Source organism: Lutra lutra, chromosome 11 (genome assembly GCF_902655055.1).
Source record: "Lutra lutra chromosome 11, mLutLut1.2, whole genome shotgun sequence".
Classification (NCBI taxonomy): Eukaryota; Metazoa; Chordata; class Mammalia; order Carnivora; family Mustelidae; genus Lutra; species Lutra lutra.
Genome location: NC_062288.1, coordinates 51,815,638 through 51,834,471, shown reverse-complemented (window position 1 = coordinate 51,834,471; position 18,834 = coordinate 51,815,638). Strand labels below are relative to the sequence as shown.

Sequence of the window (18,834 nt, the reverse complement as noted above, 5' to 3'; positions counted from 1 at the left end):
AAAAGGCAGCGTCCTAACTGCTTAGAAATCGGTATTTGGCTTTGGTTGGGGAAGGAAGGGAAGTGGCAAAGGACATCTGTGACCTAGTTGGTATCTTTTTCCTTTTCTCCCCATAGAAAGTTAACCCAAAGGGCAGGCATTCTATTTCACCCCATCCTAAGACTGGCTCTGGTCGGAAAAAAAAGAAACTCACCAATTTTCATGATGCAAATGGTTGAACATCATGTGTCCAATCATCATACTGCTCATCTATGCATCAGACCAAAAAAAAAAAAAAAAAAAAAAAAAAAAAAGAGTCCTAATCTCCTACTTTATAGCAATGATTAAGAGAAAATTGATTCAAAACAGTTTGGAAATGGTGATGGGGAGGAAGGAGAGAGAGAGAGAGAGAACTGATGATTTAATAAACCTGGACAGATGAAAAGAATTATTGCATAAACGCTGTGGGATAGTAAAGGGAGAGAATAAGGACTCGAGTGCCAGAGTGCTTAGGTTCAAATTAGAGTCACTAATTGGGTGACCTTGACCTTATTTAACTTCTTTGTGCCCCAGTGCCCTCATCCCTACAACGAAGACAATAATATCTACCCCATAATGTTGTTGTGAGGACTAAATGAGTTGCTAGACGTGTATGTTTCCAATAGTTAAAAAAGTGATAGTCTTTTTGTAAATCAAGATGGTCCCAAAAGGTTGCATTGTCTAAACCTTATAGTTTATAAGCCTTAAAGAAGGTATTATGAAATCAGAATAGAAAATCTTTCAAATCTAAATTGAGAAGTTCTAAAAAGTCATATTCCCAATATCTTCTTTTATTTGGCAGAATTCTTTGATTGCCCTCCCATGCTTTTAAAACCCAGATGGAGGAATTATCAATAATAAAGGGAATGGTAATCTACCTCTCAAATTCTTCTCTTGTATCTCCAAATTCTTGATTATAATTGGTTATAATTTGTAGACCTTGATTTATCATTGTTAATTCACAATTGCATACCCACAATTCAGTGCTTCCATTATCACATAGAAATGCCAAATTTAAATAAATACTGTTGTCTACCTATACATCCATTGAGTACTAGTTCCAAAAAAAATGATTAGTATCTGAATTCCTTTTTAATGTCCTTTAGAGAAAAAAAGTACAAAATAAAGTAAAAATTTCTTAAAGACAACCTTTTTCAGATCTATGAAAAGTAACAGTCTCCATTTCAGCAGCTACCTTCACCAATGAGAAGGCGGATTTTTACTGCCAGAACATGAAGGCTAATGTTTATTTACTGCAAGTCTTGGCAAAAAATATTTTCCTGAAGAGAAAGTTTTTAACATGAGATTGATATTTTTTATTGAAACCTCCACTTTACACATCAAAAACCGGATATACATTTTAAAAGCATTATTTAATTGGTTCCTCCAACTCTTTTTTGAGGATCTCTGGTACCAAGTGAATCAAGTTTATAAAAGTCCAAAGGCAATTTTTAGGAAATTATAACTAATGGTATTCCCACAATTCTGACAAATTATCAGGCTTATGGCATTACGGGATGATAATCCATTTTGTAATAGTCAATGATATTAGCTCCAGAATTCTCAATAACCTAATGCAATATTGTTGTGGTTTAGAATAATTTTAATTTGTATGATGCTATTAAGGTTTAGATTAAGGGAACAAAAACACAGCAACACATTATGAAGTACTGACTGACTGACGTTTGCTAGCAACTGACCAGACGAAGAGTTGGTTATGTCATGGTGCAGGGATGTCTACAGCCCAGTTTCCTTTATCTGAGCCAGGCCCCTTGTGCTTTACACTAGTATTATAATAATTGTTTCCATAGAAGGGGAGGTCATTTAATTAGTTTTTTTTTTCTTTTTACATTTATGTGCTGTTACTTTATACTTGTAGGTCAGGCTATCACTGTAATAGATAAAATTATTATGATACATGGAAAATTATTTATTTTGATAGTTATTGAGTGCCTGTTACACTGGAGGGATTATGTTAACCTTTTTAAAAATGATTTTTTTAAGTTGAGCTAAGTTAGGAATTAACATTTATTTATATAAAATTTTATATTTGGAAATCGACATCAAACATGATAGCATATCATGAAAAAGAGGCCACACTGGGAAATGGAAAAGGCAAAAAATTTTACATGTGTTTGCTATTTGATAATGGCTGACATAAATAGTTTAAAATCATTGTTGGGTTAATTATTTTTAATGGCATAAGAAATAACTGCTCAAAATATCTTCATTTTCTTGTTTCAACAACGAATGGCAATCGATTTTGGTATATGAGACCTAGCGCATCAGCTTCAGATCCGATTAAGTATACCAAGTTTACACAAAGCCAAATGTATGAAAGGGGATCTTTTAAAAAAAACTTTATTTGAGAAAGGAAGAGACTTATAACAGAAGGCAAGAAGGAAACATACAAACAATATATTTACAACACAAAACAAGAGATCACCTTCAAGGGTGTAAATTATAATAAATACAGTAGATTTGAAAAGAGACATTTATCAATTAATACTAAGATGAATTAAGTCCAGCTTTCTTTTTCACTGGTTCCAGGTAGTTTCTTGATTAAATTCAAAGACTATCAAATTCAAACAATTAATGTCCACCAACTGTACTGATGAAGCTCTCTCAAATGACATTATAAAAAATAGGTTTTTTTTTTGTTTGTGATTACATATCTTTGAAGTAATATTATACAAAAGTCTGCTCAGCCACATGTTCCTCCCCAAATAAAATGTATTTTAAAAGATGCACTATCCCTTTTTTATGAGATTGAAAAAAGACTTTAAAGAAAATGAATATTTATGAGATGGAAAAAATATACAATTTTATCTTAGGAATGCCATATTTTTAATGCAAAACAACTGACAAAGAATCATTTTAATCTTAAGGAATATACTAACCAAAATATGGTGCTAATAGGAAAAGTTGCCTATTATAGGTATTTGTCAAATTATCAGAAGGACTTTCATTATATGGAAAAGTTTTAAACTTTCTAACTTCTAGTTATGTTAATTTAATTTGAATGGAGACTTTTTAAAAAAGGATAATGTATCTTTAGCAGTGACTTTTTTTAAGAAATATTTTTAAATGTCACAGCAAAATGTAAACAACACGTGCCAATAACATACAGTTGTTACAATGTCTACATTTGGCAAAACCGCTCTATCTCCTTTGAAACAGGATACTACACCTTAAAATACCTTGGATTTAGAAATATAAATATTTTAATAGAAAAAAACCTCACAAAGATTCTAGGTCAATTTGGATTATCCATATTAAAGGGGTCTTAATACAACGAATCTTTAACTAGCTTAACAAAAGTAAACCTATAAAACAAGGTAAACATATCAAAAGGGAGTATGAAGGAAATGTTCCAGTGAAAAGCTTCCTTAACAATTTCCCTACTTGCGGTGTTATTTTCTTAGACAATAAATCAATTCATAGAGTGCCCTTTAAAAACAGAAAGAGTAAAACACTATCCTCCGTTTTTTTTTCCCCCTACATTCCTCATTACATGAATCACTTGGACTTCCTGTTTCCACAAGGCATTTCCTGTTCAGCCTCATAGAATCAGTTTTCTGTAGGAGAACAGCAGGAACCTGACAAAGAACGGACTTAAATAAACAGAGTCTTCTGTTGCCTTCAAAGTTGTTTGTATTTCATAGCATCAAAGGACACAGTCCTTCTGAAGGTGCATTATATACAAGTAGATTCCGTTGTTATGCCTAACTTTCCTAAATTTTTATTTGCCAAAGTGGTATGGTATATGCCGAGTCACTATGGAATTCTATCTAAGAGATCTTAGTGATATGATTATAAAATATGATACACCTTCTTCTTTTAAACATGATTGTGACTTCGTATCAGATAATCATCATACCATTACTGTGTTTTCTACAATTGTAGATACAATATAGTATCTGATTGGACCATAATGCTGCACATTATTTCTGGCTATTATCTGCATTGGCTTCATTTGATCTTTTTCGATAGACAATGTCATCAAATAACACAAGATAAAAGTAAAATGAGCAGTGCTAGGTGAGACATAATGTAATACTTAAAATAGTGCTGTACTTTGCAATCTATATATTTAAAACCACCTCTATTCCTAATATTTTCAATTGCATTCTATACAATAACCTAAGGACTATTGGCGTGGTAACCAGAACATTTAACTTAACAAAAAAGAGAGAGGAAGGAAGGGGCAGACTACCTTTAACAGTGTTCAAGACTGTAGTATGATACATTATGTACAACACTGTGAAAATTGAATTCTACATATCAAAAAAAAAAATGAAGAGCTAATAGAAAGTTTCATTGATCAGACTGGGTGACTATACCCAGCAGTCACTGATCTCAACAGAGAAACTAAAAACAACAGTGATTTCGTTTTCCTTAGAATTAATTGGTGTGGCAGGCTTTGGGATGAATTTAAAGCCTATTAATTACTTGTATACTTATGTAGTATAATTTTAGTGTAACAAGTATTTCCTTACCAGTGGAGTTTCAATGAAACCTTGATATCTATATAGAAACCAGTATATAGAGAAATCTCTATATAGATATATCTGCATTAAGTAGAATCCTTAAACACTAAAATCAAATCGTTCAGAAATATAAACAGATAGGAAATAATATCCATTTACCAAAACCGGCAATGCATTTCATATTCAGATAATGACTTTAATTACAAATCCTGGAGCTAAATCTTTGCCTATTACCTGTTGCATAAAAGCAGCCTGCTCCCCAGATTCCATTTCCTGGATCTGAGCATCTTCATCACTGTCCACTGGTTCCTCCTTGACCTTCACCGCCCCAACTTGTCCCAGTGTGTCATCCACACAAGCACTGCTGTCGCTCCTAGTGCTGTTGCCACTAGAGGGCGCTCTGTCTTCCTGCATCGCCTGGTCCCCCTGAAGCTCTTCCTCCGCTTCCTCGAGGTGACTGCCTGGTTGCTTCAGTTGTTCAATAGATTTCGAAAGCAGCTAGAAGAGAGTGTTCAGGGGTTCAAAATTCAATAGTTCTTGGTGGTAACAGAGAAGCAAAACACACTTTCATTTCTAATGACTCTACTTCAGAACGTTCTGGTTTCTAGTTTCTGGACGCCAACGGCGGAATGACTATGTATGCGACAAACTTCCTCAGTGATCCTACATCTGAAGCAGTCCCATCCCTGCCAGATTGTGTTGGTGTGGTAGGCAGAGGACGAGGTCTCTTGAGTGCTTTCTTTCATGGGTTACCCTTTCACACACTTAGAAAATGGTGGGGGAAAGGTAAACAAGAGTTTTCAGTGGGAACTATGAAACTTTGATAAGTACAGTTCATACTGAGACAATTTAATCCAAATAAACCTAAGAATATTATTTTTCAAAAGAGAAAATGTGATGGAATTAATGGAAAGGTAATGAAAACCTTCCACAATCTCATTTTTTGGACAGATGTCAGCCACTATAAAATATGAGCACAAATGCCAAAGCCTTATCTAGTTTTCCCATACCTGAATGGTCAAATGATAAAACACCTTCTTATATATACTGGTAAAACATGGAAATATTGATTTGGAAATCCTAAACTTTAAAAAGATGTGGGATTTTGGGACGCCTGGGTGGCTCAGTGGGTTAAGCCTCTCTGTCTTCCGCTCAGGTCATGATCTCAGGTCCTGGGATTGAGCCCCGCATCAGGCTCTCTGCTCAGCGGGGAGCCTGCTTCTCTCTCTCTCTCTCTCTCTGCCTGCCTCTCTGCCTACTCGTAATCTTTCTCTGTCAAATAAATTAATAAAATCTTTAAAAAAAAAGATGTGGGATTTAAAAAAAATTGTCATAGCACTAAAAATGTTTTATGAATATATCCAAATTAAATAATAGGAAAGAAGGAATTATTTTTAATCTGAAAATTATTTAGACCTTTATTTTATAAATTAAATTGTACTTTATCTTCAGAAGTTTATGAATTAACTGCTCAATGATTAAAAAAACAACAAAACGAGAACAGACCCTAACTTAAACAACAGCAAAATATCACAGTATAAAAGCTCAATAAATGGGGTAACATTCTCAAGATGATTTCATGTCACAGTAGGTTTCTTGTTTTGATTCGCAATGACCACTGATCGTCTGCAGATCTCAGATCTTGAACTGTGGTTTCAAGAGTGATTGGAGTTTTCTGTTAATTCAGTGCCCATGTGAGCAACATGCCAAATATTGTTAATGAGCAGCACACTTAGAATACAACCGCTAAAATCATGAATACCTATTTCTCTTGGTATAGCTTAAGCTTACTACCCGCCCTACACCTATGTTTTTAAGACTGAACACATGCTTAGAGTTAGAATACCAAAGTATTCCAACTCTGAAGGCTGTCTTACCCTCTTTAGGCTAATAGACTTTCCTCCAGGTCACATAACCTCAAATGGCTGTGCATATACCGAGGAAACTCTTCATTTTCACTGTCTGTAAAATTCTTGGGGGGCTTTCCTTCATTTGTGCAACAAATATTTTTGAATGCCAACTAGGTTCAAGGCACCATGCTCAGCATTAGGAAAACAGCCATCACCTTGCCCTTGTAAAGCTTATAGTTTAGTGTCTTAGAAAGGAACCAAAAGATAAATTTATTCATATTTTCAAATATGGTAAATGAAATGGGAAGAAGCCCAGGGCACACACAAGCTGCCGCAGGAGCAGAACTGTGGGTGGTTAAGGGAGCTTTCACTGAGAAGGTGCTATGTTTAGCATGAAAGAGGAAGGATAGACAAGGAGGAGTCATTAGTTACATGCATGTGAGGGGTTGAGATAAGGGTAGAGAGCATTTCTGGCTGAAGGTACAGTACATGCGCTGGAAAAGGGGTCCAGTGCATTGGAGGAAATGAAAGGCCAGTGGGGTTTGAGCTCAGGAAGGTGGGGAGAATGCTGGAAGATGCTGCTGGAGAGAGTGACACAGTTTATAATATGTTTGGGTTGAGAATAAGACTCTAGAGAAATAAAATACAATTTTAGATAAAGCCACACATAAAATGTAAACATCACCAATCTTAAGTTAGACATAATCAAGCTAAGAGAACATATACCAATCAAAATTTATGTCAAAATGAAGAAGGCAATTTAAATATTAATTTCCTCTGTGCTTACAATCCTAACATCTGTTGTTCTGGGGCTGTCAGCATAAGAACAATCATCCCATTGTGCTTTAAATGTCTCTAAGTACTTTTTAAGGAAACTATTTGCAGGACTTTTGTATCCATGCTAATTAGCTCTTCATAACATAATACATAATACCCTGTACATTGCTGTGATTTTGGGGTAAGAGACAATGTAATATTCCTGAACTTCGACTCTACAATTGAGGGATCCCATGTAATTGCGAAAAAGAGCATGTGACGCCATAGGAAAGAGGCAGAATTTTAATAGAAAAGTCCCAGTCTGAGCTGGGACACCAGGGATAGGGACTTTGGGTGACAAGTATCCACCCATTCTTCAGAGAGAGAGCTCATCAGTCAACCCTTACCTCTATGGCTCACCTCAGATGTGACGTACAAGAGTATAATAGAGATTCTTGTGGGGAGAAAGACTGACCTAAGGAAAGGTATTAGACAGGTGAAGGAGGCTGCAAGAGCCCCTTGGAGGGACAATCTGCAAGCAGACGGCTGCAGTTCATCTTCTGGGTGGATGCTTGGTGAGCTGTAGAACATTTCCCTCTCGCTACAAAAGCTTAGCTAGGAAAATTCATGGGAGCTAGCGCATCAGAGCTGGTGGACCAAGGACACGTATGAGTCAGGCAGACACCTCTGGGAGGCATTCAGAAGTTCCTGCACGTAAGAGTCTCTGTGGGGAAGAGAGAAGAAAACCATATGGGATGTGTGGCTGTGAGACAGGAACTGAGGGGGCCGTTCATGAAAGGCCCATGAGGGAGCATGTGAGCATTGTTCTGGAAACATCCCACCAAAAGTCCCTGCTTACTGAGGAATGACTCTGCAACTTCCATGTTTGACTACAGAGACTATTCAGTTACCAAGAGGGAACTGCAGATACCGCCTGCTAAGTAAAAGGAAAGTCTATTGCTATTTCCTTCTCAGTCCCAGTCCCAACATGGCCCCTCACTACCTTGACTTCCTCACATCCGATAGTCTTTTTCTCTGTTCTACCTCAGTGCCCAAAGCTGTGATCATACCCTAGCCCTGGTCTTCATTGGTAGCTGTACACTTTCTTAAATCAGTTTCAAACATGATGTCTTTTTGACTCCTTCTCAGAATATTCTGACCCCAACCAGTCCTAACGCATTCTTGCTGCCACCAGTTCCCCACACCCCCCACATCCCTCCTTGCTGGACTAGGCTCCATTCTCCATTATTAAAAATTACTCCCTTGGGACACCTGGGTGGCTCAGTCGGTTAAGCATCTGACTCTTGATTTCAGCTCAGATCATGATCTCAGGTTCTTGGGATTCTGTCCCACGTCGGGCTCCACCCTTAGGGGGAGTCTGCTTAAGACTCTCTGCTTTCTCTCCCTCTCTCTCTCCCCCTTCTCTCTCTCAAATAAATAAAGAAATCTTTTTTTTTTTTAATCACTCCCTTACATTGTTTTCAACTCCCCTGCCCTTTTGAATACGGGTTTTACTGGAAAAGTAAGACTTCCAACCTCAGTTAATACTACAGCTCTGCCAAACACAAGCAACTGAATAAGCTGGGAAACAAACAAACGAATTACCATCATGCTGAATGTTTCTCTTTAGATTCATGAGCAAAACCCTCAAAAGGGCCCTCAGCGCTGCCTGGCAATCCTACCACATTTCTCTAGTTAATTCACTCCCACTCTTTCAATGATGATTTCAAACTACCTCCTCTCTCCTCAGACCTCTAAAATCCAGACCTCTTTTTTTTTTTTTAAGATTTTATTTATTTATTTGACAGATGACGGAGATCACAGAGAAGCAGGCAGAGAGAGAGGAGGAAGCAGGCTCCCTGCTGAGCAGAGAGCCTGATGCGGGGCTCCATCCCAGGACTCTGGGATCACGACCTGAGCTGAAGGCAGAGCCACCCAGGCGCCCCCAGACCTCTTCTTCACTACCTGCTGTTGCCTGTGCTTATTATTTCACTGAGAAGCAGAAACCTCTGAGGAGAAACTCAACATCCTGCTACCATCGCATTCTCAAGCGGCCCGTTCACCCTTCCTCCCATTATTCTGAAAGCAGTGTCTGCACTCTTATCTCAGGCAATCCCTCAGCTTACGGTCTGGATCCTGTCCACTCCTGCAATGATCCACTCTGTTCTCCAACACATATTTCCCCTCTCTGCTGGAATACTCTTATTTGTGCATTTTCAAAGTGATTTTAAATAAAACCTCCCTTGCTCCCCCCACCAAGGAGTGGGGAGCAAGGGAGTATGTACCTCCATTATGTACCACCATTATGTACCTCCCTTCACAGCAAAACGCCTTGAGTTATCTCTCTTTACTGACTTCATTTCTCTTTTCCTGTTCTCTTTAGAATTCATGCCAACAAGGCTTTCATCTGCACTATTTGACTGAAAACTCTCCTGTTGAAAGTCAGTAATGACCGCATTCACGCCAAATCCAGTGACAATTTAATTGGGATGTTAATAAGTGTCAGTGAGGGTAAAGCACTTCACAAAGGGCACCAAGACACAATCACAGAATCTTTGAAGGTAAGAGGCTGGTATTACTACATAAAGACCAAACTGTGTGCTAACTCCTGGATTGTAACTTTCCGCAGATACCAAGTAGGTTAAAGAAAATCTCAAATAGTTACCAAAGGCTTAGTGTTCACAGAATATATCATACGTACATTTTAACAAAAAACCTTCTGAATTCTGACCTGTTAATGTATTTCTGAGGTCACAGATGTACCCAGAAACCTCATCGTTTAGTCCATGAATCAATTTTGGTCAGTATTTACAACCTCATGGACACAGATGCGTATATAACAATGTTCTGTGTGCAATAAAGAAACAATGCCATTTATTCTAGTCAGTTCCTTTGGCTTCATCTACACTTGTGATGTACTAAAGGAAACATGAGGGAGAAAAGTGCCAGAATGAGTAATGCTATGATAACTGGGCAAGATGGCCAAATGGCAAAATGATCTTCTAAGGGCAGAATTCCTTGATGGTTTGTTAAAAAAAAAAAAAAAAATTTTTTTTTCTTGACATAAAACAGTAACTTATGAGTACAGACTATATTCATATAAAATGTAGTCACTGGAAAATTTCTAATAGCATTCTTCAAACCCTTATTTTATTTTATTTTATTATTTTTTTTTAAAGATTTTATTTATTTATTTGACAGAGAGAAATCACAAGTAAGCAGAGAGGCAGGCAGAGAGAGAGGAGGAAGCAGGCTCCCCGCTGAGCAGAAAACCCAATGCGGGGCTCGAACCCAGGACCTGGGATCATGACCTGAGCCGAAGGCAGCGGCTTAACCCACTGAGCCACCCAGGCGCCCCAAACCCTTATTTTATAATGAAGGAAATTCATGTCTAAGAGAAGCTGAGCCATCTCCAAAAACAAACAAACAAAAAAGAGTAGAAACCCAGAATTTTTTTTATACCCTTCCGGTTTGCATTCTCCTCTGAAACAGCCATGTTCCGATGGCAACCAAATTAATATAAATAATTCCAATGTCTCCCCGAGCTCCAAATTTGCATATTCAGCTGCTTCCTTAACATCTTCCCTTAGATCTAGAATACCTAATAGGTATCAAAAACTTTAAAGAGCTCAAAGAAGACCTTTATTCGTCTCCTACTCAAATGTATTGCTCACCTCATTTTCTCATCTCAGTGAACAGCAATACCCAATTGCACAAGTCTTGTCCTTGATTCTCTCTGGCTCATCTTTTTGCTAAATACCCGAAATCCTAATTGATGTTCAGTAACAGCAGTTTGACATTTTCCTTCCCAGGTTATGAAGCAAATGATAATGTCTACATGAGCATTAACTACCACTTTTTCACCATCTCTGAAATGAAATATGTGCTTTTGCGAAGTTTCACAAAATACACAAGTGATATATGGGGATCTCCGAGAGACGGTTTTGCAAATTGTAAATGCAGACAAGGAGTTAACCTACACTTCTTACTCCAGGTATCTGACTAAAGCTTTTTTTCTTTAAGCCCGCAAATCTGCCAGCGTGGAAAAATTAGCAGTTAACATCAGCAAGAAAAATCTACAGCCCAAAGTCACAGAAAACCTGCCTGCCGGGTTTAACTTATTTTAGGATTTTTAAAATAAAAAAAATTACTTGATGTCGTCTGTAAGTTTCTGGCTCTTTCTGAAGACATTCAAGTCTCCGATTGTATTGTGTCGTATGTGTTTTTGAACTTCAAATGTGACCATTACAAACACGGTATGGGCGAAGCCTCTTCTAATTTGTACTGTCGCTGAGTGGCCCCAGATGCAGGGAGGAGCTGTCTGCTTACTCTCAGTGGGGTAGCAGAGTCTCCCTTTGGTTGAACATCTGGAGGTGATCCCCCAGCAAAGTTGAGCCTTGCTGGCTACAAAACACAAGACGAAACATCTGTGTGACAGATAAATGTGCGAGCCTGTGTGACTCTCGGCCGCGGGCCCATCTGTAAAACACACCGTGTGTCATTCGTCTGACACCAGGTGCACTACTTTGGTGGGGAACCCAGCTGAGAGGAAGATCATGGCTGTGCTTCTCCTACTCCTTCCCTTTCATCTGTGCTCTTCCTCATCTGTCAGTGTTTCTCCGTGTTCTCCCTGCCACTGACGGCGATTGTACTGAACACCAAGAATGGAGTGGCCAATCTATGACCGCTCTGGGCTTGTAACACACACACACACACTCCTCCACACTCACAATGACATGCTATAGACCGGGCAGGATAATTTATCTATGTTTCGAACACCGTTAGGCGTGATCATTCCATTCTTGTCAATCCCTGCTAGGCTCATAATTATGGCAGATCCATAATTTCGATGTTTTATATTCCATGTTAAATATCATATAGTCTACTGGCAAATTATGTAGAATTCATGAAATAATATTTAAAGGCTGTGCTGCTAACCTTTACACATGAGTGCATTAAGCTCCTCTCTGTAAGTTACACTGTTTGAGAAAATCTGGAAATCAACATAAGTTTAAGTGCTATCGAATAAAGTAGCTTTAAATTCCATATTTTGAATTTTTCTCGAGGAGATCTTTCACGTCCCCACAAATATCTTCAGATTTGGAAGGGTAACTAAGAACAAGAGTGTATGAAGAGTAAGTCAGTTACTGATGGACATCTGGTTTTCTGAAATTGTCAACAACCCATTAAGCACAAGTGTTTGAATGTGATTATTAAACTATGCAAAGTGACCTTCAACCCAACTCATCACTTTCTTATTTTGCCTCAGATTTGAAGACAGATTTTACTTGGGGAATGGCACGAGTTTTTGTTTTTGTTCTTTTTTTTTCTTTTAAATAAATGCAAAATTCTTCTTTTGGAAAATGAAACCTTTCCCTTAAGCTCCAAGGAAACTAGATTTTAAAACAATGATAAAATTCTGTCTCAAATCACAAATAGATTAGGTATGTACCAACTGTTCTCAAAAACAACACGCAGAGCATGGAGGGCTTTCAAATTGAGAGGTCTACTTAGAGAAGCACTCCACCTCAAGCCAAAATACTCTATGCCATTTCACTTTTGTGCATTTTAGGGAAATTGCCAGAAGAACACAAACTAAATAACAAGAGAGAAATATTTTCTAAATATTGGTTCATTATCCATACTTATTAAAAGTCTAACTGAAAAATCTTCCTTCTTACCAATATTGAAGAGATATAAAACTAATCTAGGGATGAAGTGAATTCTTAATAAAAACATGATTGTCTGTATAACTTTAATGGTTGTCTAAAACAATGCCTGCAATTAAAATATCCTTTCTCTGGTTTCAAATCACACTAGTAATTCAATAATTTAGATGAGTGTTAACTTCTGGAAAGGCTACTGAAAATTTCCTCCTTTCAGTGTTTCCCGTGAGTTTGAGAAAGTTACCCACCATTCATTCATTGGACAATTTTTTATTGAGTACTTACTATATGCCACACCCTGAGAAGTGCCATCAGGCAACCTCTCAGAGGAAGAGGCAGAAAATAAGCAACTGAAGACTGGACCTTAATGTGTAGAGAGTGATGGGGAAAGGGGTGAGCATCTGTGTCTAATTTGTATGGGCAGGGAAGGACCCTCAGAAGAGGTGATGTTTGAGTGAAGAGAGACTCCAATACCAAGATGGGAGTTATGAGAAGATCTGGTGGTTGAACATTCCATACAGAACAGTGACTAACACAACTGCTGAGGCTGAAATAACATTCCCCACAGACTGGAGAGGAGGCCAGCATAGCTGAAGGTCAGCAAGTAAGGGAAAGGAGTGGGAGATGAGGTCAGCAATGGGGGCAAGAGCCAGATCATGACAGCCTTATAGGCCACAAAAAGATTGGATTTTATCCTTTGTACAATAAGGAGCAACTGGGGAGTTTTAAACAAGCTCTTGACATAATTTGATTTGTATTTGTAAATGGTTACTCCAAGTGCTATAGAAGATTGGATTGAGGCAGGCAAAAGTAGAAACAGAAAGATCAGCTTTCAGAACATAAATCCCCAGCAAGAGAGAGTAACAAGACTTAACCAGAACACAAATGAGCTATTTTTCCTTCTTTTACAACACTGTGTAATCTTATGTCTTTTTATTACATAAATAGGATTCCCCCCCACCCCAATAATCCCCTTTCCAATCTTCAGGTGATAGTATGCTTTCTTTCAAAGATTTCTTTCTTTGCTTTTTAATGGTAATGTACAGAGGCACAGTTAAGGAAAGTCACCGTTGGTGATTTTGGACCGAGCCTCAGAATAGACAAGATCTCAAAGCCAATGATCTTCAAACCAATTGATTCATAAACATCTCCCTTTCTCTCCATTGATCAACCCTTGCTTTGGTAATCTGGAAAGCAGCACAAGCTCTATTTAAAAATGGATGACCAAGAATAAACCCCAGAAAATAATGGCCACATGGAAATATGGGTCCCAGTGTAGCCAGATTTTCAATTTTTCAGACAATGCCAGAAATCCAGATTTGTATTTGAAATCTTTCTATTTTTAAAGATTAACCAATTAAAAAAAAAAAAAGACTGACCAATAATTGAAATGCTTGTTAAGATACTAGGCAAGTCAACAACAGCAGTTCAATGGAATGGCTCCAGTCCACAGAGTGTCCGCCTATGACCTCTGAAAATAATCCCTTATGGCCCTTCTTACTTCAACATTCTAGGGTTTAGATCATTTCGAGCTGATGTCTGCCTGCTCTTAAAATATGCCATCCTTCATACTTGTGAGTTGTTTTATGTTCTCTACATGGTTAAAAAATTCAACTACTTTGCCAGGGTTTGGAGGTAGGGATCGACTACAAAGGAACGACACAAGGCAAGTTTGGAAGGGGAAGGAACTGTTCTATATCTTGACTGTGGTAATTGTGTGACAATAGGCATTTGTGAAAACTCAATGAATTGTACAGCAAGAGGAATGCATTTTGCTGCGTAAATTATACCTCACTAAATAATTCAATAATTAACAGTAATACTGTTCCAAAGAGAAAACAAGGTCTGCTTCATGATGAATACAAAGGCTCAAGCTGGAACCAAATTGAGTGGTTTGGTTTACAACAAAGTAGGCTGATGCAAGATTGAGGCAAGTAGGAAATGTGTATCTTGGAAATATTTTAGCACTTCCAGACAACCAACCATTTTCATTAACAGAATAAGGAAAATGAAGCTATTAGTGCTACAGAAGAATAGAAATGCTGCATTAAAGTTTAGTGCTTACCGTGATCATGAAGCACTTTCAGTACCTCCTTTCATGCACTCCTCACTATAAACCTCTAAAACCTGCAGATTAGAGAATTATTGGATGAGGAGGTTCAATACTTTGTCAAAAGTTGCAAAATTAGTAAATAATTCTGCAGGACATCATACACTTCTCTCGGCAAGGTCATCAAGCATTCTAGATGTTGCATTTCATATGAACTATTCATTATATAGAACGTTCTTCGACTAGAATGATCTGTTTGCAGGTCTATGGGTTGTTCAAGTGAAAGAACATGCCTTCCTATTTTCATTTTTAGCATGCAGCATAATGGTTGCTAGCAAATCTTTGGGGAACACCATGAACGACTCCATGCCAGGAAATTATTTTTTAGAAGTGATTTTTTTATTGCTGGTTGATACAACTAAGTTGATAGTCAGAGAGTAAGGGTGCATTTAGGATATGCAAGGATAGCCCTGGATGCAATTCTGCCTGAAGGAATGGGAATACTCTAGGATCATATGACATTTCAGGGTCACTCTAACCCCTGAGATTTCATATGTATTTAGAGAAAGGGCAGAAAGATACGGGGGACAAAAACTAAAATCAGGACTTTATAAGCAACCAAAATCTATAACAAAGAGACTGCCACACATTGGTGGTTTTCATGTCCACAAATCACTTAGCTTTATTAAAAATTCCTTAGTAAGACTTAATTATTTCATCCTGTCAAATGAAACTATTTGTCAAGGTTGAGAAACAACCGAGTTATTTAGCTTCCCTCTCCCTTTGAACAGCCCAGAATCAACATCAGTCAAACTATTCACATGGCTTAATTCCCCAGATATTTTTCTTTCCCCTATTTTCTTACCTCATAGTCAAGTCCAACTATTGTTTTTCTCATTCAGTAAAAGCGTCTCTGACTAGATTAACAGTGCAGAGTGAAAAGGAAAGGTCGAGGTCCTTCCCTTGGTCTTCGAGTTATGAAAGCAACACTGGGAACGTTTATGAATGTTACCCATTAATCCACTGAAATGGTCATTTAGTTTCTTTTACAAACACGGGATTTCATCACATCTAATAATAAAGCAACAAGCCATTTTCTGTATATTATAAACCATCAACTTGTAATTATGTAGTGAAATGCTTCTATATGAATTCTCTGTGATGATGTAAGCCGGGATGGCAGTAAGTGGTTTTTTTGAAGCTCAGCACATACCTACACAGATCTATTTACACTGGGCTAATCATGTCGAAATAACATCTATTTAGGGGCAAAGTCGAAGTTTCTTCTATAAACCTCTATAGATAGATAAATAATCTAGGGGGCTTTTTACTGTTATAAAATTAAGACTGCCTTTCGGTGCCTGCTAAAGTTTTTGGACATACTATCCATCTAATGGGCAAAATGTAATCCTAAATTGTTGATTAAAGACTCTGCCTGGAAACCTACTGTCAAACGGAGAGAGAGAAATTAAACTTGACAACAGTAATGTCTACTTTCCTAAATGAAAGCCCAGTTCAAATTTCTACTCATCCATTTTTCAAAACTTAAAACAAGGCATTTTCCAACCACCCATGGATGAGATGCCAAATTTGCATTTCAGCTGAACTCAATGAAGTCAGTAGACTTTCAGCATCAGGCTCGCTCAAAGCTCTTACGAGAAGATTTTTCCCCAATCTAAAAAAAAATAATAATAAAAATAACAATTTTGCAATGTCAGGGCCTGGCCGTACTGCACCCACATTACACTGTTGGGAAGCTTTACGATCCAGTGGATATCTGAATGTCCCCCCATGAGAGCCACGTAGAGAGGCTTCCAACTTACTAACCGGATGGAGGGCAATGTGAGAAAAGTTGAGCAGTGGGGTCAGGAAAAGGAGTTTCTTCATCTTGATAAATCCAAACCAATACCAAAAATTAAGACATAAAATAAGATCATCCTCCTTTTTTGTTTATTTGTTTGCCTTGCCTTTAATTGTAAGCTTTCTACTTTGGGCAAAGATAAAATTAGGAAAATGTTGTCTTGGGGCACTTGGCTGGCTCAGTTGGTAGAGCATACCCATGATTCTTGATCATGTGACTCTTGGTCTTGGGGTTGTGAGTTCGAGCCCCACATTTGGTATGGAGCTTACTTAAAATAAAAATGTATTTAAAAAAAAAAAAGAAAAAGAAAAATCTTGTCTCCTGCTCCATGATAAAAACAACACTAAAATCCTAAGTTTAGGTTTAGGATAGACTTTTGGGTCATTCAACCTATGTCAACTGCTGTCAACCTCTGTCAACTGCTAGTCCTGTCATGTTGGTCCACCTACTCAAACCCTGGAAATTAAACTTAGTGGGGCGCCGGGTGGCTCAGTTGGTTAAGGGTCTGCCTTAGGCTTGGGTCATGATCCTGGGACTCTGGGATCAAATCCCAGGGTTGGGGCCTCCCTGCTCAGTGGGAAGCCTGCTTCTCCCTCTCCCTCTGCTTCCCCTGCTTGTGCTCTCTTGCTCCCTCTGTCAAATAAATAACATCTTTAAAAATAAATACAACTCATTAAATTCTGTGATACTATAAAGAGTGAGTTGTTAAGTTTGAGAAGATGACATACATAACAATGCTGGCTTGGTGTCCCAGTTTACAGTGGATCCTCCTTATAACAGGGAGCTGGTATTATGGAAAAGATACCCAAAGTACCTTTGGAGAAGGTGTGGGAGGATGCATAGCTTTTAAAAGAAGGGGAAGGAAAGATACCCTTGGAGTAACAGGCACAGCAAAGAGCAGAAACTGGTTCATGGTTCTCCTCTAATCACACTTAAAATGTCAATCTTCCCACAAGGAAGCCATGGTTAGAAGTACCTTGATTAAAATAAAGCTAATACATAACAAATAACATGGAGGACATAGGGAGATGGAGAGGAGAGGGGAGTTGAGGGAAACTGGAAGGGGAGATGAACCATGAGAGACTATGGACTCTGAAAAACAATCTGAGGGTTTTGAAGGGGCGGGGGGTGGGAGGTTGGAGGAGCCAGGTGGTGGGTATTGTGGAGGGTACGTATTGCATGGAGCACTGGGTGTGGTGCATAAACAATGAATTCTGTTACGCTGAAAAGAAATTTAAAAAAAAATAAAGCTAATATAAAGCATTTCCTTTGGTGTTTGATAATAGGAAGTGTGACTTAAAAAATGTAAACTTTCTGGAATGCTATATCTTTATAGTTGTTCTTCAAATATATCTCCTTGGAAAAATATGCACTTTGCTCAATAGTACACAAAATAGTTCTATTTTAGAAATGCCTTCTGGGATATTTTATAAGGAAACAAGTCACACACACGCACGCACGCACGCTATGTTTGTGCTGACCACAGGCAGCAAAGAGTATGGTCCCATGGGCTGCTGTGGATGGATGATCGGGGACAAGGAGTGGATATGAATCATGAGGGGTCATAAAGAATATGTAACACCGATGTTAGAAAATTATCTCAAGAAAAAGAATAAAAGAGATACTACTCAAATAAAAGATCAAATTCTCTTCCAAAAACGAATGAAAACTCCCCATTTGTTCCATTCCAGCACTTGAGGAGAATTAGATTCATGCCTTCCTTGTCAGACATAATATTTACCTGCTTTAATAAGGGCAACACAGGACATCTGCTTGGCCTCTCCTTTACTCAGCTCGTCTTAGATATATTTTTATTATGATAAAATAGCACTCATGTCAAAATGCCTAAGTATCACAGTAATAAATATATAATAAATACTTATATCTACAGTGAACCTTGACATATAGAAGATATCATCTCATGATTTATGTGGGTTTTTAAAAAAGGTGTTGGCTGATATCCAGTCAAAGGAATGCATAAGATATTTATCACAGAGCATATTACCAAGAGAGAAAGAGAGAAAGAAAGAAAAAGAGAAAGAAAGAAAGAAAGAAAGAAAGAGGGAAAGAGAGAAAGAGAGGAGGAGGAAGGGAGGGAGGAAGAAAGGAGGATATAAAAAGGACAAGATAACTCAGAGAGGTA

At 38.0% G+C, this 18,834-nt stretch overlaps 1 protein-coding gene across 9 annotated transcripts in view; it reads right to left on the bottom strand.

Annotated features, from left to right (window-relative positions):
• The window catches only part of HDAC9 (histone deacetylase 9), a 938,635-nt gene that overhangs the window by 367,696 nt on the left and 552,105 nt on the right, over positions 1 to 18,834 (bottom strand). For 7 of the 9 annotated variants that reach the window (XM_047696022.1, XM_047696026.1, XM_047696023.1 and 4 more), the window contains one exon: positions 2,364 to 5,006. In XM_047696022.1, the coding sequence (XP_047551978.1) occupies positions 4,692 to 5,006 (315 nt within the window). In that variant the 3' untranslated portion in view covers positions 2,364 to 4,691. Of the gene's footprint in view, positions 1 to 2,363; positions 5,007 to 18,834 lie in introns of those variants that run through there. The other 2 variants (XM_047696020.1, XM_047696021.1) reach the window with 1 other exon arrangement.